We start from the raw sequence: 21795 nt of genomic DNA, 5'->3' as shown, positions 1-21795 counted from the left end.
TTTATTCTGTTTTTCAGTTTTTCTCTCAGATTCTGTTTTCTTCTTCTCTCATCTTTTCCTCTGAACATCAGCCTCTATTTTTGTCCCAGCAGCTGGAGAACTTCCTGCTGACATCATTTCCTGCTGGACATGTACAGCTGAACTGGAATCAGCCAGCTGTGCTCCAGGATCACCGCTGGTTCTGCTGGTTCTGGTACTGGGTTGCTACTGGTGGTCCGTTCTCCCTGAAAGCCGCCATGTTGGCAGGTTAGCTGAGCTCACACACATCAACAGTCCGCCTCCATTCTCTGTTGGGCGCTGCGTCCAAAACTGGACCTGCCGTCACATTGTGCTACATGGGAGAAAAGTGATGTTCTGATTTTCGCCCTCGCTCTGCGTAATGACAGAGGCTGGAGTGCATTAATATTTTTCTGCTCTATATTTAGAGCTGAAGCAGTGAGAAGTCGTTCTCTCATCATGTGACTGAATCCTTCGGCAGGCAGATAAAAACTTTGGCCTCAAGCTGCTCTTTTATTTAGAGCTTCAGCACAACAGGCGCGTTTGCAGCGTGTTGCATAACCTGGAAGGACGGCTGAAAAGACAGGTTTTCTGTTAACCTGGGATTAAAAGCAAACCTTCCAGGGATTCAAAGAGATGATTACTTAAACTTTAAATGCATAAAGTAACAAAAGCATTTTAAGAGTAGTACTGCAAAGTATTTCAGACTATAAAATAAAACCACAGACACACAAAACTAAAACCAGGACTTTAACAAGTACATTTTAATTAAATACATGGATTTACTAGTGAGGAGTTCTCTCTGTACTCCTAAAACTAAAGCTGGTTGAAAAGGGCATTGAATTGAAAAAGTTGCTGATTTTGTTTATGTATGGTTTGATTAAAATGTGATTAATTAATGACAGACCATGCAAACCGTTGAGCTGCAGAAATGGAACCAAGCAGAAGTTTAAGAACAGAAGAACCTGATTAGTCAGCAGAAAACATGTCGAATGTCAACATCAGAAACGATCAACTGCAGCAAACTGAAAATCACAGCCTGCTTGTGAAACTGAATGTTTAAGATATTTAGGTTATTTAGTTGATCTAACAAATCTGAGTTAAATGATGAATCAGGACTCCAGCAGTTTGTAAGGCGAAGAAACGGGGAGGAGACAACTGGGCAGAAAGACTCAGAAAACAGCCAGAAAAATACAGAAAACAGTAAAAAGAAATCCAGGAAACCGTCTTAGAAATGTTGGGAGGGAATCAGAGACTCTTAGTGAGACAGGATGAGAGGATGTGACACGAAACCAGGAGGAAGGGTTCAGAAACGCAGCATGTGGGATTGTTTGTTCTGAAATCACTGTGATTAGAGAGAAAGGGGCCTGACAACACACACACACACGCACGCACGCACGCGCACACACACACACACACACACCTCCTAAATAATCAGAGCTGCAGTGAAGGACAGGCCGGCGCTCCGTCATCATGACTTGACGGCTTGAAAACATCCAGAGATTCTCTCAGAATCTGAGTTTGTGGTTCTGGTCGGCCCAGTTACCCCCAACTGTTCTGATGGGAGGGGTCAGAGGTCGCAGTGTGTCTTCAATATAACGAGCCCTGGTCCGGTTCATCTGGTCTGGGTTCGGTTTGACATGAACGCGAAGCGGACCGGAGATCGCTCCAAAAGCAGGAAGTGGACTACACTGCAGGGCATTCTGGGTAAATACAACCAAAACAAATGCAAGAATTGGAAGAAGAAATGGTTTGACTATTTTAACAGGAAAACGATCCAAAGATGTCTCCGGCGCCCAGCAGACCCTCTAGGTGTCATGGCGGCTGTTCTGGATTCCCCTCTGTGGTTCTGTCACTTTCTGATCCGTCAGATTCCAGGGTTTAGATCGGAGCCGTCCCAACAGATCACCCTGAACTAGGAATGGATAATATGGCTGAAAAATGTATCATGCTGTAAGGGTTTCATATTAGTCTAAATTGATCATTATTGATTTTTTTTGTTTTTAATATCTGAAATACTTCCAAACTGGTGCCATGACATTTTCTGTTTTATTTAGTTTTCCCTCCATGTCTTTTATCTTTTAGCTGTTATGTGGCACAACAGTGAAATCTGAAACTGCGGCTGTTACCCAGCAGGTTGTTGCTAGGCAACCAAAGAATGAGTGAGTTAGTTGATGCTACCAGCTAGCTTAGCTAGCTCTGAGAGGCCAAGCTGCTAAAGTTTTTCCTCTGCCTACATCTCCCAGAATGCCTGTGGTTCTGGATCTTACGGAATATATCAGCTGTATTATCTATTAATATTGATCACTTGTTATGATATATATTATTGATATATTTATCCAGCTCTACGCTGAACACACTGCAGAAATAGTTAATATCTTTAATAATCGCGGCGTGGTTAAATCGGGACGTCATGTGATATCGGCCCAAATTTTCCTATCAAAGACGAATTGTTCTGGTTCAGTTATTTACTGGAAACATGATCTGAGTAACATAAAATCATTCCTGTAAAGCTGCACAAGCAGCATGATGACCAATGTTTGAACTAGACCTTCTGGTTTGGGGAGTTATCAGAAATGTTGATGTTTATCTTTCATTTTCTAACAATTTGATTTCTTTCATTTTTATTCTGAAAAGTTTTCCATACTGGTCAACACAAACTGAAAACTAAAACTGTTTGAGGACCAAATGCAGCAGCAGAGTAAAAATCATTTGTTTAGGAAAGGAAGCCAAGAAAAAAAAACATGTTAACATTTCCAGCTTTAATCTGATGACAGAGAATTTACCTGGAAAAGCAGATTATTATCAAAAATACAAACATTTGCTGTAATATAACTGAAAAGTCCATTTATTTCATCAACTTTTTAACATTGTTTACATTACACACAGATGGACGTTCAGTTGTTTTGACTTTACACTGACAGGTAATACAAATATATTTAAAATTAGAATATTACATCAGACCATTAAAACAATTTTTAAAAACATTTGTGGGTTTAATGAAAATATGTTTAATACCAGTTTAAAGGTTGTTACATTAACGGGAATTAATCAGACAAATGAGACTCATCAGGGCGTATTTTAATAAAATGTTCAATATAAAAGGTTTGAATCAGCTGGTTTATGGTGGGTCCATAAATCTGATGCTCATCCAAAAACATTGATGGACGACGAAGCCGCTTTGCTCCAATCTGATGGTTGGTCACGTGACTCATATCGGTTCGAATGTTCCTATCAAAGACAATTAAAAATTATACATATTTTTGTTGTTGAGCTCATATGACTGTTTATTTCAGTTATTTAGTAGAAAAATAGGTTTCAAATGGGAAATGTTGCTTATTTTGTTGATCGTTTTTCATTAAACTACAATGAATTAATCAGAGTCCCAGTAAAACTTGGTTTTCATGTTCAGTGGAGAGCAGCGGCTGTGGATCAGATGGCGGTTCTGACCCGTTTGGTTAGGAAAAGCCTCCCAGCTGCTGGTAAAACCAGGAGGCCAGTTTATCATTTTCTGCTGCATTTGGCAAGAAAAATGTTGCATAATCAATAAATATTATCTTTCTGATGGAAACAAAAACTCCTAAGCAAACAAATGGCATTGATTTTATTTTTAGTTTGATTGTTCTGATCTGCTTAATTATGAGGGATAAACACTTCGTTATTTTCCTTTTAATTATAATAATCCGTAATTAATCACTGCCAGGTTGAGCAGTAAACGTTGATTATGTGAAACTGGTTTTATGTCCAAAACAGCAGACTGAATATATAAACAGTTGTTCATTATTTTTCTGATATTTCTCAGCGTAGCCTAAGCTAAGCTAACCTAAGCTAAGCTAACCTAAGCTAAGCTAACACGAGAGCGTTCAGTAAAGCTTCAGCTCAGCAGACGCCACCATGTTGCTCGTTGCTTCCAGCGATGCGTTCAAGGTGAAGCGGCACAGTTGGATTTTAGCATCTCAGCTGCATTGAGACAAGTCTTGATACCTGTGGTACTGTGAGTTTTTCCGTCGGTGTGAATTCCAGCACACGTCTGAACCGGCGGCTCCGTAGTGTCTGAACACGCGGCGCCGGCCAGGAAGCGACGGCGGCTCGTTTCCACCTGCAGGACTCGTCACAGCTGGGATGATTACAAAACTAAATCAGTTCACAGCAGAATGAAGCTGGACTTTATCCTCAGTAATCAGCAGTTTAGTGAATTTTTTGGCATGTTTCTAATGTGATCCGAGTTAGTAACGGTTAGCTTAACCCGTCGTGATGATGCAGGAGGCGTCTCTCTGTTCGAGCAGGTAAATGTGCTTCATTACAACTTTTTATAATCCCTTTATTGTGAGATCCTTGCCAACTGGATGTGCAAACGCTAACAGCTAGCTAATACTAGCTGTTAGCGCGTCTGCCTGCTGCTGATTGGTCCAGCTCTTATTGTTATTGGCTTTTCTGTATATTAAACGTCTATATCGACCCCTTGTCATATGTCCATCAGAAAAAACTTTTTTTGCGATTTATACTGCTATTGTTTTATCTCTCAGCGGTGGTCTATGATAAAATATTAATACAATGTGAAGTTGGCGGATGAAAGGTGTTAAAACATGAAAACATTAAAGTGGGAGAAGAAAGGAAATTATGGCTGAAAGTGTTTCTGGTCAACACAGCAGGCGCCTGATGAGGCGTTCAGGAGAAATCTGTGCACTTGGTACTTTTCCAGACTATGTTGGGACAGAAACCTTCAGACTCACAACACAAAGATTTTAAACAGTTCAATTACAAACTGCAGCCAGGAGAGCAAATATTTAGCACCGTTTTCATCTTATCGGATGTATTTCAGCAGAACCACCTCTGAGTGTTTCAGAGGATGGACTGGTCTTTAGCTGGCAGCCTGAAAATCGGATCTTCCTGGAGACTGAGGTCAACTTTTCAGGCTTCCTGGTTGCGGAGTGGAAGAAACTGCAGCTAAATGCATTATCTTTGCTAAATGTAGACGATCTTTTACTTCTAGCTGACTCACGCATCCACAGGCAGTTCTCCGGATCCATCGCTTCGGCCGATCCAAAGTGTTCACGGTTCATTCAGAGGTTAATGCTCAGAATAAAACAGATTTAAGTAAAAGCAGAGCCCGTATCAAACTAAACTCGATTTGGGCTCCAGGAGTTCAGTTTCCGTCCCAGCAGGAGGAAAAGTCTCGTTCTTCAGCTGAGCAGAAACATCACCAGGGAAGTGAGAGCATTAAACCATCCGTCCTTCTGCCACTGTTAGCAAAACCACACTCACTTCACAATAAAGACACTAAATCCCTGCAAATGCTGAGCGTTACAGCCTCACGTTTAAGATGACGTGTCTCTGATGGAAGTGGAAAAACTTTGACTTAAAATCAGGAATTCAGGAAAAAACAATATGATAAAAAATATGGCAAAATTCCTTGCAAATATTTCTAAAGAATATTTTTAAAGCACCGGAAAATCTGTGATTTCAATCACAAAAAATATATAAAAACTGCAAAATCCTGGTGGAACTACAAAGAATAAAATAGAAATAAGCTTTATTCTTCCTTCACACAAATTAAAATTCTGAAACCAAAACAAGAAACATGTGACTGCTTTCAAATTTACATTAGAAAACAGATGAAACTTTTGTACAACTAATAAAAATACCAGTCAGATTCACAGGAATGTGCCTCTAAGATGGATAATTCTCCAGATAAATTGATTTAATTAGAGATGCAAACAATTAATCTTACTATTAATTGTCGGTTAATGGTTTATTAGATTAAAATGCCTTCCAATCAATTAATAATGTCTGCTTGGACCTTTTTTCAGTGTGGTAGTTTGGCCTCCGTCCAGCAGAGGGCGCTGCTGGTCATCCAGGAGCGGAACCAGCTAATACAGAAACAAAGATGGCGGCCATTGCAGAGCGGGAAAGTCTGTTTGGGATGCAAGATGATTTTTATGCAGTTTAGATTTTAAATATTAACGCTCAACCAACTCCTCAAGTCAGGGCTAAAAGAAATAATGTGGAGAAAAAAAACAATTTCTGTTTATTCAGTCAGTATTTAATACAACTCACACAAAATGCTGTTAAAATTTTATGATTATTTTATTTTAAATCTAGCTTATTAAAAAAACAGACTGTTCTGCTATGAAACGATTTTTGACAAGAGAAAACTCAACTTAAGATGAACTCAATCGTTAACTTGCATCCCCAGTTTAACTGAATATTTGTGCATGAAACTGAGAATAACAGCATGGATGTGAACAATATGCTGGGTTGGAGTTTGTTGGTAGCAGTGCAGCTAATGAAAGGTGCAGCTGGTGTTTCTGTGACATATTTGTGAGTTTGGCGTTTTGCTGCGTCTTCAGGCTGAGCAGAGGGAGCTGAGGGTGGAGGACACCCGGGATTTCTGTTTCCACTGCAGCTGCACCGAGCCCTGCTGCTGGCTCTGGGTTCAGCTTCACATCTGATTTATCAGAAAATCTAAACATTGGAGCAGATCTGTGTAAATGTAGATAAGAGGGAATTTCTTAATGCAGGAACTTTTGAAAAACAAAACATTCTAGTTTTTATTTTCTCTTTTAATTGTTGATTTCCATCATCAGGCTGAATATGCAGCCAAAAAACATCAAGTTCTGAAGCTGCTGAAAACTTTAGTTCAAGCAAATTCATTTTAATTTTAATGTGTTTCCTACAGCTGTTAGAAATGTCGTCAGGATGGGGTGGGAATATTTTACTGTATCACGATTTATGGTTTCCGTTGGTCCAAAGCAGAACCACAAATAGACTTTAAAGTGTCTTTTTCTCATTTACTAAGTTTAAATATTAATCCATGCTTCAATGAAATTAGGCCTGCCGCAGCATTTGTTCGGCAGGCTCTTGCTAGAATATGTTTAAAGATGATCATGAATGAGTTTTAGCCAAAGCGATGAGCAGAACGGAGAGTTTAACACCAGATTCTGTTTCCATCATCATCATTCAGCAACCAGCAAGGTCAAGACGAACTAAACTTCTCCCTGTGGCTCTGATGCAGCAGATTGAACCACTAACCTGCCGGGTTGTAAATCTCCTTAATGATGCACGAGTTTAAGATGTTCATTTGTTTGAGTTTGTTTATAGATCTTCACTAAATGTCACTAATTATCATATTTCCTGCTGCTGCTGCGCTCTGTGAGGCTGAACTTCAGACCATCAGGTAGTTCATCTATAACGTCTCCGGCCGTTAACATCGTTAGATGATCTGACTCTGCGAAGGTTTTCACCGCCAGTAAAGACATGTCGCGCTCTGTGAGCCTCATCCACATCAAAGGCTGCAGCATAAAGGAAACGTGCAGCATTAATGAGATGCTGCAGTCCTTTCAGCGCGTTCGGCTTCCATGTGACTGGCAGACGCATAATAGGTTTCCCTCTCTGTCCCCATAAGATGCCAGCTGCACGGATACCGACTGTGCAGCTCCCTGCAGAAGAGGCGGCACGTGTTCATCCATCTGAGCCCAGCTACACACACACACACAAACACACACACACACACACACACACACACACACACACACACACACACACACACACACACACACACAGAGGAGAGAGAAACAGACTGCACACACACAATATTAGCTCACATTCAGCCTACACAACACCAGCCGGGCATTTCTGCAGAAAACGGGTAATCTCTACCAATTCCACCAGTTGGTGCCGCCATGCGTGAAACTGGAGCACAGCCAGTAGCTGTCAACCAGAAGGACCAGTAAAGCTGCTGGATGCATTAAAAAAGACATTTAACAATTAAAGCAAGATCAATTTCCATTTGCATGATTTATTCTTGTTCTGTTTTTCTACCAATAACTGAATGATTAAAGTCTTCAACTTATTTTGGAGAAGATTTGTGTTTACAGAGACTTCAGAAATAATTTTGTTGTTTCTCTTTGTTTATTTTGAATATTTAAAATGTCTTCCAGTTCCAGTGCCAAATGTTCGTTAGAATTTAAAGTTTGGCGATTTTTCAGAATGTGTTCTTGTTACCAATCGTTACTTGAAAATGGTTTCAAAACAACATTATTGTCGTTTATCACAATAACTTTTGGCAAAATTTGTTAATTTGACAAACGGCTGTAAATGTGAGAAAAAGCAGCAGATGGACTTCCAGTCCTGTCTATGGCGGACGGTCGCCAGTTAATGCTGTTATGATAGCCATAAAGTGGCAATCAGAACTATTAATTACTCCGTTTTTAGATCACTGTGGCTGGAACTGCATAACAACATTCACAGCCCCCAAAACATTCATGCTCTGGAAAAACATTTTATTTGTAATGCAATTCTTTAGGATATTAGTAGTCACATCCAGAAGTGTGATTTGTATCGCTAAGCTGCCCACAGTGTCAGCATTGATTCACATTTTCAAATGTATTCATATTTATTGATGCTCATTGATCAAATACTGGATGAAAACAGCAAAAATAACCCGACAGTTTGGGGATTTAAAGTTCTGTCACATCTTTGTGTGGCTGTTCTGAATAGTGCATGCATTCTGGGATCAAGGTTGTTTCATCCTCATCTCATTTTATGTATCCATTTTTTCCTCATATTTTGGGGTCAAAAGTGAAAAGACCTGTTATGATAAATGATGCTGGATGATAAGATCTCCCAGAAGTTATTGCGATAAGCGATATTGTTTTGTGACTATTCTCACATTCTCCAAGATCAATAAATTTTAAATTCTAATGAAGATTTGACACAGAAACACACTTTAAATATCCAGAATAAATAAAACAACAGACAAGATGAATGATGAAGTCTCTGTAAAGAAAATTGTCCTTCAAAATAAGGGCTAGCTGAGACCAAAACACCAGTTTTTGGTAGAAAGAGAAAAATGATAAATCATGCAACTGAAAATGGAGCTCATTTAAATTTATCATGCAATTTATTTATTGTTTATTGTGAGCAATAAATAATCATACAAATTATTCCAAAGGTAGATCAACCTGTCAGTTTCACTTTTAAATATCAAGCATGCCGATGTGAGTGAAGCGTCTGCACAGCAAAGCTGTTATGCAAAGTAAGGCAATGTCAGTGTTTTTCTGCTGTGATAAGTACGGTGACTGAGAGTTCAGGTCGCATACAAAAACATTTTGTCCAAAGTTTAGTAACACCAGCTGATCAGCTCCACTCTTCAGCCTTCTGTGATGTCATCCACTCAAACAGGCACCGCCAAATTAGCTGGGGGCTTTATTCTTTAACATCACGTTTTAAAAACTTGATATTTTGTAAAATCCAAACCCAGTTTTCCAGCTGTGTTTTTTCTGTCAGTCTACATCAGTTGGTGAAAAAGAAATCCACTGCAGGATGGTATCTTTAAACTTTTAACCTCAAGTCTTCTGTTGGTGCTTTTAAGCTACTGGTTAGCTAGCTGTGCGCTAATACCAGTTTTACTAAGAGAATGAAAACAAATCAACAGCTGATAGATATGTGGTGATAAACAACACTTCAAACCCGATGGATGTCAAATGCAAATGTCCCACAGGACCTGAACACATCACCTCTGCCACCTCTGGGAGGTCATTGAACTTTCCATGCATTCTCTCTCCATAACTCCTTGTTATTTTGTGTAACTATTGTGCCTCACCGCCTTCCGAGGATCAACATTTCCCGGCCGGACTCACCGTGTCGGAGTGCAGGTCCTGCTGCTGGCACAGCCGGTACAGGAACGAAGTTTGCTCCTTGAGCAGGGTCTGCCGCGTTGTGAGGAACACCGTTCCGCCGACGTTCAGCCGGACCCACTTGCCGTTGTCCCCCCCGTTGTTGTTGATGACCGAGCCGTTGCCGATGCTCTGCGCCGCCGTTCCGCCGGGTTCGGAGGCTGCGGAGGTGGCGGAGGTCGCGCTCTCCCCCGCCGCCGCCTCTGTGTCTTTGTTGTTGTTGTTATTGTTGTTGTTGCTGTTGTGGTGCTGGGTGCCGCTGAGGTGCGTGGACGGTGCGGCGACGTCCGCCGGTTCCCGCACGTCTTCTGCGGTTGTTGCCATTTGTTGGAAACCCAGACACACGACGTTCAGGCGGACGAACCCGACTGCAGGCTCCGCTCCTTCTGTCCGCCAACGGTAGCGCAAGCCCCGCCCCCAAGCTGCATTAGCTCAAATATCAGCCACGTTAAGCTTCCCGAAGCAAACATTCTACTTCCGAAAATGCTCTTTCAAAATAAGAGCCACATTTCCGGTTTTAGATCGTAACGGTAACCATGTCTATGACGGTAATGTGTTTAACTATGATGACTTTCTGCTTCCAGCCAATTAAAACACGATATTGAAGATTAGACATTTACATTTTAATACGGGAATGCTGATTTAATTGAAAGCAGAGGTGGGTAGAGTTTACAAAAAATGCACTGAAGAAAAAGTAGCAGTACTTTGACATATTTTTACTCAAGTAAAAGTAAATTACACAAGTAAAAAGGTATTTGGTAAAAAATAAAAATAAGTCTACTTAATACCAAGTTACTGATAAACTTATCAGTCATTTAACATTTAAAAATTACATAGACAGACCAAAATATAAAATGGAAATTGTGCCATATTAAGGATGAAAATGACAATAACTCATATAAATAACAAAAAGTAACAATCAATAAGAAAAAGGATAGCATAGTAAAAATACTCCTAAAAGAAAATTAAAAAAAACTGAGTAGTAACCTGATAAACATTTATTTAACATTCTATATGGTTACAGTGTTATTTTTTTACCCTACAATGATAAAATACGCGTGGTAAACATACAGTTGAAGCAACTTTTTCTACCTCCACCCTGAACGTCCACAGCGAAGCTAACAAGCTCAGTCACGTAGCACCCGGGGGACTCTGCGATCACATTACTAAATCATAGCAAAGGAATTTAGAAACTACAAACTTGACTGAATGTGAAATTGTTTAAAGGGTGACAAAGAAAAACAAAATATGGGTCTTATTGAAAAGTTTAAAAAGTTCTCCATTATTAAATTCTTAGACTGCATATTTTCAGGAAGCTTTACAGAGTAAACAACAACTTAATAAACTGTGTAAATTGGTTCTTATCAGTGCTTTCTTTATGTTTTATGTTTAATTCTGTATTATTTGGCCTAAAACATCTCAGTGCTGCCCACTTTAGTTTGGCTGTTGAAGAGTGAAGAATGGATCTGTGACTTTACGTTGTGGAAAAAAATCTAGAAATGTGTTCCTTCTTCTTGAATTTATTTTATGATTATGTTATTCTTTATTTTTATTCTTTAGAATACCTGACTTTGCACATTCATTTGTATTTTCTTCTTTATTATATCATTTATTTTGATCAAGCAGTTACTCTATACTTGAGTCTCATTTTTACCAAATACTTTTTATTCTAATTTATTTTCTGGGTCAGAAACTCAAGAAGATCAGCAGCACAGGAAGGAGGTTTGAGAAAGACAAAACATCTAGAGAGATTAAAAAACTGTATTCACTGGATCAAAACCTGTTAAGTCACTTGGTCGCTGTGTTCAGTAGAAATTATTTTCAATGTAGTTGAAACATTTAAAATATTTTTATACAGAAGAAAAGACACAGAGGTAGAAACTCCTGATGGTTAAAGAATAACAAGGATTACTTTTTTTAATGAAAAAAGCTTAACATCCAAACCTAGTTATAGCTAGCTAACAGGCGGAAATGTTAGCTGGCTATAGCCACCTGTTAGCTGTAGCTAACAGGCCAGCTAACAGGCGGAAATGTTAGCTAAAATGTTAGCTGGCCTTAGCTGGCCAACATCTCAGGGCCGGCGCAGCGTGGGCTTCATGGTGACGAAGGGAAACGTGTAGGTTTCTGGGAGACCCTGATGAGCCGTGAGGTTGAAGGACCTCCAGGAGAACGGGGGGAGTCCCCCCTGGGTGGTGGGCCCGTTTACGGCCTCGGCGGTCAGTTGCAGGGCCATCTGGTAGTCTGTCACCTGGAGAGAAAGTAACTCTCCTCAGTGGAAGTTTCTGGTGCCCAGCTGTGAGGTCATCTTCTACAGAAAGCTTCATCTAAATCACGCAGTCTGCAGACGACCCTGTAACCAGAATCTGTTGTGACAGCTCTGATCCTCTGACTTGATTTACTGTAAACACCCTTACTCTGCAAATGCTGATTTACTGTGATGCAGCGTCAGCGCAACAGCACTTCAGAGAAGGTGAAACGCCTGCTGAAACGCCATCTTTCATCTCATCAGCCACGACTCCCTATGGACGTTTAACACCTGATGGTCCAGTCGACCCGGTTCTACTGGAACCAGAACTCCATCATCTGCTCCACCTCCATCTGCTGTGGTTCTGTCTCTCTCTGGTCTGAGTCAAACCAACCTGTTCCCCTCCTGGCCTGTGGGGGCGCTGCACCAAGAACCACTGAAGGAAACGACACAAAAACCTCTGAAGACACTGAGAGCAACTTCCTTCTTCACCAGATGGAAACAAGATGGAGACGTCAGATTTTAGCGGTTGGAGGATTTCTCTTTAGTCTTTGGCTAAAGACCAGGAGCCATTTCTGCTGCTAGCGCTAGGCTAGCGGTTTGTTTTGGATGTTTTGCATCAAATGTAGCAGTATTGGTCCCAATAGAACCGAGTCTACTGGACTATCAGTAGGGAAAACAACCTATATGCATTTAACATTCCTAAATAAGGTGTTCTGGCTATAACTGAAACATGCTCTGACCTTGGTGTCATAGCAACCTCCTGGGCGTGGCCTCCTTGGTCTCAGGTCGTTACGGCAACAGATGGTCTTACATGGATGGCCCTTGGAGTAGGGATCTCTCTTATAGTCTGGAACAGAACCGGATTGGGTTTTAGTTGTCCAGTTTACAGTAGCGAATGTCTGCATAGTCGCTAAAACAATACGTCTATTTTCAGCAAACAAGTTAGACATGTTGAGAGGAAAATAATGGATAAAAAAAACATTATTTTAGTGACGACTGAAGCGATTCAGTCTCACCTGCAGCAGGAGTTTATATAGAGGTCAGCAGAACCCAGCTTTTATTTTGATAGTCCACTTCTGTTCATTGCCAAACTAATTTGCATATTAGCTAAATATTTACCTTTGACCTAAATATTTAGTTTTGAAAATAAATGCCTAGTAAAATTAAATGTCTAGTTAAATATTTAAATTTTACCTAAATATTTTGTTTGCAAACATGTTAGCTGAAAACATATCCTGTTTTCGGCTAACATGTTCAACATGTTAGCTTTAGCCATGTTAGCTTTAGCTACATGTTTAGTTCAGAATCTAAATATTTAGTTTCCCTTCTAAATATTCAGTTCAACATGTTAGCTTTAACTAAATATATTGTCAGGAAGCTAAATATTTACTATGTTAGACTTGCTAACTAAATATTTAGTCTGGAAATTAAAAATTTAGCTTGTGAATTAAATATTTACAAATGTACAAATAACATGTTGAAGATATTGGGGATCAATAAAGTATATTCTATTCTATATGACTTTCTCTATATCAGGCTAAATAAACCAGAGATATTGCTTCTAGTTTTTTTACAGTGTAACCTTAGCCGTCTGGTAGCAACAACCATCAGAAACACCTGAACTCTTCTTCCTTCTCCATCCTGATGCTCAGTTTGGACCTCAGCGCGTCGCTTTCAGCCCGTCTGGATGCTGACTTGTGATTGGCTCATTCACTCCTTACGTAACACACAGTGGGGCTGGTGTACCTAATAAAATGTCCGGTGATTATACATTATGAATACAGTTTTTGTTAGACCTACTGTTGTATCTCATGATGTATTTGAGGGAGCTGAGGTCGGACACCTTGGCCTGGTCTCTGCGGAGGATTTTGGCTCGGGGGCAAAGGTCGTAGGAGAAGTCCTCTCCGTAGCGCCCCCACATGGTGGCGTACCCGCTCTGGGCGTAGACCTCGGCGTGGAACGGGACGTTGTAGGACGGCCAGTAACCTGCCGGACGCGGGAGGCCAGGTGAACGACCCAGACCGAGCGAATCGAGAACCAGAGACGGAGGCGGCCGCCCACCTCTGCGTAAAGCCGGAGTCTGGTCGGAGTGGACAACGTTCCCGGGAATCTGCTCCACCACCGTCAGCGCTCCGGCCCGGATGCTGCGGCGCAGCAGAACCCTGCTCAGGTCCAGAACCAGGTACTGGCTGTTGTAGGTTCCTGAAACCCAGAGCGTCGCAGCACAGCGAGGAAACCGATTCCAAAAGGTTTACAACGGATCTGAAAAGTGTGGCATGCTTTTCTATTCAAGATCCTTCTAGCTTTTATAAAATTTACAAAAATGTCAAAGAAAATAAAAATTTTTTAGAAGTTGGACGCAAAAAATCCATCCATCCATTTGGATGGATGGATGGATGGATCAACAAAGTATTTCCACTTTGTTGACACAAAGTGGAAATAGCAACTGTTGGTTTGTGATGACAAATCAGACATAATCCAGAAATTGTAGAGCTCTGAATTATTTTTTCTTCATGCCGTTCTTCAAACATTTCATTCCAGGTCACAGCATGAATTCAACCAACAGGAGGAAAAACTCTCCCTCTGGTCTGAACCACCTGGCTCTTAAAGCATCGGCTCCTTTTAAGGGGTAGAGACAGCATTTACATTTCCAGAAAGATAAAAAACACATTTGTACTAAACTATATTCCTAGAAAAATATTACATGATTACAATTAACTCCAACAACTTCAAAACTAAATCAAAACCAATTTGTCCAAACAAAATCCAAAACATCTCCTCTCCCTCTCAACGGATTCTCCCAGTGAAGCTGATTGAAACACCTTGTCAGCACTGCTCATGGGTGCGTTTCCATGGCAACACATGACCAGGTGACCTCAAGAAGAAGAGAGAACGATGACAACAAAATATTAAATAAAGCAAGTTACTTCCTCCAAACAAAAGCAATACATTTACCAGATAAATTAGAAAATAGAAGAACAAAAACCAGCACCTGTTAGGGAGTAAATCCTTCACATCAACCAACAAACAAACAAAAACTGGCTAGAAAGCTACAAGTTATAAAAACAATCTGTTCTGGGTCAGGACGGTCCGCCCAAAGTGGAACAACCCTGAACAGAATCGAATCGGACCGCGGTTTGACCCCCTGCTGTGGTTAGAGTTCCTCTAAAATGAACACATGAACCTGCTGGTCAGAAAACACAGCAAACCGACAAACGTTCCTCCAAACAACCACGTCAGGGTAGTAAAACATGGTGAAGGTCTTAACGATGTTATCTATGAACACAAACTTTTCAGATTTAATTGTTTAAAGCTACTCATCGTTTTGTGTTGGTCCGTCACATAAAATCACAATGAAACACGTAGAAACAAAATCAGAATTCAAGCAAAATTCAAGGTCCATCAATACTAATGGAGCTTATACCAATACTAGTATATATTTATACTAGTACTTATACTAGTATAAATATATACTAACCCTGACCACTTTAAAGAGCTTCAGTAATTCAGGGGAAATCTATAAATTTTACCGTCCCTCTATAGCAACAACATGATAAATGTGACTCCAACATCTGAAAATCTGAATTTTCTGATTCACCTGAAGAACAAACAATTATGAAACTATTGTAGGCGTCTCTGGCTGCTTCTTGCATAAGACTTTCCCAGCAGAGCTAACAAGCACCATCATGTTCAGTGAGGCGGAGACGGGAAGACTCCAAAACACTCAATCTGTTTCCTCCTGATGGTCCGTTAGACCCGGTTCTACTGGAACCAGAACATCTGCTCCACCTCCAGCTACTGAGGTTCTCTGAGTCAGACCAACCTGTTCCCCTCCTGGCCTGTGGGGGCGCTGCACCAAGAACCACTGAAGGAAACGACACAAAAACCTCTGAAGACACTGAGAGCAACTTCCTTCTTCACCAGATGGAAACAAGATGGAGGCGTCAGATTTTAGCGGTTGGAGGATTTCTCTTTAGGCTGAAGACCAGGAGCCATTTCTGCGACATTGTAGATAGAATAAAAATTCTAAATATTTAGGAGTTTTCTAGAAAAAACAAGAAAATTTTACAGTTTGAAAATATGAACATTTTCTGGAAAAAGTATTTTTTTGAAAAGTCAGAACTTTTCAGGGGAAAAAAATCAAAGATTTTCTCTTTTCTAGAAAATATATTTAAAATTGAAAAGTCAAAAAGAAAAAAAAAATTTCAAGAAAATATCTGAATTTTCTCCTGCAAAGTTTTGACTCTTCAATGCAGAATTTTTCTTGTTTTTTAAAGAAAGTTTATATAACTTAAAATGTGTATAATTTACATTTATATTAATTGTGCTGTAAAATGGCAAGTTTCATATTTTAACTATAAAGTCGGTTCGCTGCGGACGGGAAGCTGCAGGCTGAGTCTGATTGTGACTTTAAACATCCCGTTTGTTCATCAGGTGAATTTTGTCTGGTTGTGGCTCAGATCCCACCTGAGTTGTATCTGGAGAAGAGCTGCGCCCACTCCTCCCCGCTGCGGGCCAGGCCGTTGGCCAGGCGGACCCTCTGCCAGGCCAGCAGGCGGCGTGGGCTGAGCCGCGAGAACAGCGAGGCGTTGAAGACGCCGATGGAGGTCTGCGTCATCAGCAGGCCGCTGCCCAGCAGGTAGAAATCATCCAGAGACATGAGGAACCCTGCAGGACGGGGAGGAGTTAGTCTGACATCTTACTGCAACATTTTCAAATAAAGCAAGACAAATAAGCAGGATTCAAAGGTTTACACCGCCACCTAGTGGCGGTTTCTGACATGGACACTCGCCCAGGGTGGCAGTAGAAACGGGACACACTGACAAAATATAACATCTGCAGCTAAAGATTACTTTAGTAATTTATTAATCTGACACTTAATTAATTGGATAAAAAGCTGTCACATTCTGCAGATTTGTAACTACTTAAGCTTAAAAATACAAATAAATAAAATGTCAGTATTTGGGTCACTTTCTTCCACAATGTTTGCTAATATTTGGAAAGTCTAACCCTAACCCTAAAAATAAAATCTGGTTTGGGTTCAGCAAATTCAACTTTTCAGTAAAAATCTCTGGATAAACTTGATTCTGCATGTTTATAAAAAGACTTAAAAATACTTTGTGTTAACATTTTACATTTGGTGAAAATTATGTTGGAAATAGTTTTATCCTTGTTACATCATTGAATTGCAGTTAGGGTTAGTCAAATTCAGTTAAATTCAGTCAAAGGGCCACAACCGGCCCTCGGAACACACTTTGGACCCCCTGGCTTAAAACACAACAAGGTCTACAAACCAAATGAGAGAAAAGACTAAAACTGATCTAAAAGACTAAAAACAAAGGAATAAAACGAGACACCAAGATAACGAACAACACAGAATATGGCAAGACATTACTGACAATAATACATCCAGAAATGTCAGGAAACAAACACCATGCAGGTAAAGAAGTAAAGAAAAAGCCACAACATTAAAGTTATTACAAACAACCAATAACCGGAGCAACAAGATGGCGGATCCTGCTGGATTCCTGCGCCGTTTCATTGCTTCAGTTTAATAAAGTAAAGTGAAAACCTCGCCTGCTGCGCTCTATAAATAGCTCCTTAAAACCACTTTGGTTCTGATGGAGTGGAGCCCGTAAGAGGATTTTTTACTTGACAAATCTTTGGCCTGAACACCTGAGTCTCCTCAGGTGTTCCCTCCCTGACGGCTCCGTCAGGGAGGGAATGCATTTCAGCTCATGTTGACTTTGTGACTCACAGCCGGGAGGACCGACCGTTCAGTGGGCTCAGAGTAAAATCTGCAGGTGTTGTGACATGTGGATGAGTTAAGCCTGGGCTTGGTACCCGGGTAGCTGCTGAAGGACATCTGCCCGGTGTGGACGCGCGGATCGGAAACCCTGAAGTCCCAGTGTTTGTAGATCCGCATGGTGGCGGCGTAGCTGTACCAGCTGGAGTGGCCCAGCAGCAGGTTTTCATAGCCGGGCAGAACCTGAGCAGCCGACAGAGAGCAGGACGTCACGATGACCCACACAGAAACACAACCGGTTTATCAGGAGGGTTGGCTCGGTCTGACTTTAAAGTTCATTTTCCATGTTTTTGCCTGACCAAACTTTTTTGTATGTTTTTTATCATAATTGCAAAAACTATTGTTTTGTTTTCCGTTTTACCTGATCAGCCGTAAACTAACCATGAAAGCAGCGACTGTTCTCTAACCAATCTATACATTATTGTAGATTTAAAATAGAAGCTTTTCACTTTTGCCATGTTTAAAAAAAACAATAAAACTTAAATGTTTGGGTTATCACATTTTTCTACATTTTTTGTATTTTTTCTCAGTCTTGGTTCATTTTGAAAAGTTTATTAAAAGGGAATACCAAAGTCTACATTTTATCAGAGGTTACTGAATGTTAATGGCTGATTTTACTAATAAATCATATTAAAACAGAAAATTGTCCCCTCTTACATTTCCTATTTTAAGATTTTAAATTGTCTATCTCTTTTAGGAAAGGCTGCTCCCTAAAAATTGTTTTTAAATTTGTATTAACCGGCAGCCTAAATTTAATAACCACAGAATAAAAATGAATTCTGACCAATGGCCACCTAAAATCATTTCATGGGCCGCAAATGGCCCCCAGGCCACACTATGGAGGCCCCTATACTTGTAACTTGTCACTATATAAATAAAAATTGCTTTGATTTGATTAATAAAATTTTTAAACACACAACTGTTAACTTATGCTTATTATATTTGTTATACTTGTGTGTCCAAGTGGACTCTAGAGGGCCACATAAAAAGCTGTGGTGGGCCAGATTTGGCCCCCGAGCCTTATGTTTAACACAAGTTCTTTAGAAGGAGGAAAGTAAAGAAAGAAGTGCAGACCAACGCTCCGCTGACCCCGTTTTCTCTCTGACCTTTTGCTCATAAAAGCAGCCAGAGCTGCTGAACGGTCCAACACGGCTCAGCCTGACCTTTATGAGGGCCGTGCAGAGGCCCATCCCGGGCCGCCTGAAGGCGGCCGAGCCCGCCGAGGAGTTGGAGCGAGGCGTCAGAGCCGGGACCAGGTCCAGGAGGTCACCCACACCATTCAGGAACTGGAGCGCGAACAGCGGCAGGGCCTGAGCGAGAGGCACAGATTAATGAAGTGATAGTCTGAGAGGGCGCCAGCGCACACACACACACACACACACACACACACACACACACACACACACACACACACACACCTCCCTGTGTCTGCTTTTGGCCCACTCTGCAGCTCCAGCGTGCAGCCCGTCCAGCTGGGCCAGGATCAGTCCCACATGCTTCCACAGGGGGTCGCTGTTCCTCCTCTGAGCCGCTTGCTCTCTGGCCCAGCTGTCCTGTTTGCTGCGGATCCAGCAGAAATAAATGCGTCACATTTATAATTAGGGACATTATAGATAGAAAGAAAAGGAGGAGCAAATTAATTTCAAAAATTTCTGAGACTGAAAAGTTTAAAATTTGTTCAATAAAAAAGTGAAATTAACATCAGAAATTTTCTAGGAAAAATTTGGAAGTTTTTCATTTTGAAAAGTCAAACATTTTCCACTTTTCAAAATGTTCAACTTGAGATTAATCTCAACATTTCTGATTTTGTTTTAGCACATATTTGACTTTTCAAACTCAGAATGAGTTTAGGCTGAAACTCCTCGTTTTCTTAGTTCATTCTAATTCCTTCCTTCTAATTCATGTACAGCACTTTCAGTTGCCTTGTTGCTGAAAATGTGCCATGTAAATAAAATTACTTTATTTTAAGATATCACAAATGATTGAAAGTCATCATACCTGATGAAGTGTTTTAAGGGCATTAAAACTCGCTCATCCTTGACCAGCTGAGGAAACATGTTGGTGTAATGGCTGAACATCTGTCTGCAGGAAAAGCAAGAAAAACATCTGGGTGAAGTTTATCCATTCACTCTTTACAAACTGAACAATATCAGTTTATCTCAGAGTTCACAATTGATTTTATTTATTGTTTTATTTAGAATATTTAAAATGTCTTCCAGTTCCATGGTTAAATCTTCATTAGCATTTTAAGCTTATTGATCTGTCAGAATGTGTTCTGGTATTACTATCATATTATTTGAAAATGGTGTCAAAACAACAATATTATCATTTATCACAATAACTTCTGGGATTATTTATTGTCCAGAAAATGTGTTGTAACAGATCTGGGCCCAAATATTACAATTCAAATGCTGAGACAGATGGAAACTTCAAAATTTAAATAGATAAAAGGGAGCTCTGTTATTTAAATTCCTTAACAAAAGTATGTTATTTTTTTTCTTCAAAATCTCTTTCTCTTTCTTACTGTTTATTCAATGTCACAAGCTGTTCTTATGTAAAGCACCTTGAAATGCCTTGCTGCTGAAATATGCTATACAAATAAAATTTGATTGATTGATTGATTTAGTCAACATTAGAAATAATGTTGGTAAAACTGATGTGATGTCAGAAACAAAACGTTGTATCGTTTGTATGATGAAACATCAGCTTTTATCTGTGTTCCAGCAACATTTTTGTTTTTTTGTCAGTCAGTTTAGTGGGCTCACCCAGCAGTCAGGTAGCCCTCCAGGTAACCAGCCAGGTAAAATGTGATTTCATCGTCCTGCGGCGCTCCTCCAAAGCCGGCCTGGATCTCCAACACGCCCCATCCAGAGAGCAGCAGAGAGTCGTTGAAGAATCCGCAGGCGCCCCCGTCCCGCGCCATCACCCCCTCCTGCAGGGTCACGCTCTTCTGGGCAGCATCCCAGTTCACCGTGGCCTCTGGGAGATTTACCATTGTACCAGGATGGACAGGGTTACAGGGTTGAGGTTAGATAACGCTTTATGTAATATAATGTCATGGCACCATTTTAAAGAAAGAAATAGCTTTTATTGATTTTATTTTATTTTTTTATAGATGTAAATATATATTTTAATACTTTTGAAAGCTGGATTTGACATGGGTACATTGCAATAAGAAAACTAATTCTGATTTCACAGATTTCTAATTATGTTATATATATGACTAAATAACAGCTGATGCAAAATAATATTTCTAGTGATTACTAATCTTCTCTAAGCATATTTTTTAATGTCAATGGCAAAACTATATGGAAGTAGGAAAAAACCTTCCTGTTAATTCACATCCAAAAATATTAAATAACTGCGTCTAACATATTGGATATTTAATCAGTTCAGTTAGTTATACAACCAAACATAAGTGCATTACTCACGGTAAATTTGCACCTTGCTAATTTGTCTTCCAACTCCATCCAGCGATGCAGCCACAGAGCACAGCAGGACGCACAAACAGATGCTCGGTTTCCTCATCATATATGAGGTTCTGAACGGAGAGTAACACCGAAAATTAGTGCGACAGCGGTCAAGAATTCATGATGATAGTCGGCAGAAAAATACTTCCCAAATTGTTTGTTAAATGACTAAAAACACAATGTTGAAGTAAGGATAAAGAAATTAACAGTCACCCCAGATGGGACTCGAACCCACAATCCCTGGCTTAGGAGGCCAGTGCCTTATCCATTAGGCCACTGGGGCTACGTAAGAAAACCCATCAGCGTGATACTATTTGTTAGCACAATTGCATAGCAGGATTGAATATTGTCAGGATTGTGTTGCTCATTTTTTTTTAGACGATTTATTAACATAATAAAGAGGAACTTAATTTTGGATTATTTGGATTAGTCACGTTAACGGTTTTGCTGTTTACGGTCCTGTTAGGCTCCGGAGCGGTACCATTATCACAGGGGTTATTCGGATGTTTAGATGCAAAATATTTATATATATATTACATTATTATTTTTATGTAGCTCTCCTAATATATTTTTATTACATAAACATTAGAAAAACGA

General features: G+C 40.2%; 2 protein-coding genes, 1 long non-coding RNA gene and 1 other non-coding gene across 7 annotated transcripts in view; all 4 read right to left on the bottom strand.

Moving 5' to 3' along the window:
* Nucleotides 1–10101, bottom strand: part of kctd17 (potassium channel tetramerization domain containing 17) — a 38497-nt gene extending 28396 nt beyond the window's left edge. For both annotated transcript variants that reach the window (XM_015038768.1, XM_015038769.1), the window contains exon 1: nucleotides 9639–10101. In XM_015038768.1, coding sequence (XP_014894254.1) covers nucleotides 9639–9998 — 360 coding nt within the window. In that variant the 5' untranslated portion in view covers nucleotides 9999–10101. The remainder of the gene's footprint in view (nucleotides 1–9638) is intronic.
* LOC106951321 (uncharacterized) lies at nucleotides 2749–5360 on the bottom strand. Its single transcript, XR_001425796.1, has 2 exons — nucleotides 3982–5360; nucleotides 2749–3228 (listed from the first exon to the last, which is right to left on the bottom strand). It is a non-coding gene; the product is annotated as an uncharacterized LOC106951321 (long non-coding RNA).
* A 1316-nt stretch (nucleotides 10102–11417) lies between the features above and the next one.
* Nucleotides 11418–21636, bottom strand: plbd1b (phospholipase B domain containing 1b). Of its 3 annotated transcripts, XM_015038766.1 has the most exons (12): nucleotides 21412–21636; nucleotides 21160–21269; nucleotides 20494–20707; nucleotides 19727–19810; nucleotides 19147–19288; nucleotides 18892–19038; nucleotides 17767–17911; nucleotides 16390–16590; nucleotides 13984–14124; nucleotides 13723–13908; nucleotides 12663–12769; nucleotides 11418–11922 (listed from the first exon to the last, which is right to left on the bottom strand). In XM_015038766.1, the coding sequence occupies exons 2-12, from the start codon at nucleotides 21257–21259 to the stop codon at nucleotides 11746–11748; spliced, it is 1644 nt and encodes a 547-aa protein (XP_014894252.1). In that variant the 5' UTR covers nucleotides 21260–21269; nucleotides 21412–21636; the 3' UTR covers nucleotides 11418–11745. The 3 variants fall into 3 exon arrangements, with proteins under 3 accessions (XP_014894252.1, XP_014894251.1, XP_014894253.1); XM_015038765.1 differs by having other exon boundaries at nucleotides 21160–21636; XM_015038767.1 differs by lacking the exon at nucleotides 21412–21636 and having other exon boundaries at nucleotides 21173–21268.
* On the bottom strand, nucleotides 21409–21481 carry trnar-ccu (transfer RNA arginine (anticodon CCU)). Its single transcript has one exon. It is a non-coding gene; the product is annotated as a tRNA-Arg (tRNA).
* Nucleotides 21637–21795: the final 159 nt, after the last annotated feature.

The sequence above is a fragment of the Poecilia latipinna genome, unplaced genomic scaffold (assembly GCF_001443285.1).
Source record: "Poecilia latipinna isolate Pla-1442-1.1 unplaced genomic scaffold, P_latipinna-1.0 Scaffold451, whole genome shotgun sequence".
NCBI lineage: Eukaryota > Metazoa > Chordata > Actinopteri > Cyprinodontiformes > Poeciliidae > Poecilia > Poecilia latipinna.
The sequence above is the reverse complement of the archived record's forward strand: the minus strand, read 5'-3'. Positions and strand labels throughout refer to the sequence as shown.

Bases quoted from the DNA above. Each gene is read 5' to 3' on its own strand.
- plbd1b (XM_015038765.1), bottom strand. From the start codon at position 21,259: ATGATGAGGAAACCGAGCATCTGTTTGTGCGTCCTGCTGTGCTCTGTG. The intron at 19,289-19,726 runs GTATGATGACTT...CTGGATCCGCAG, and splicing joins CCCTTAAAACACTTCATCAG to CAAACAGGACAGCTGGGCCA. The intron at 12,770-13,722 runs GTAGGTCTAACA...GTTCTGTTCCAG, and splicing joins ATACATCATGAGATACAACA to ACTATAAGAGAGATCCCTAC.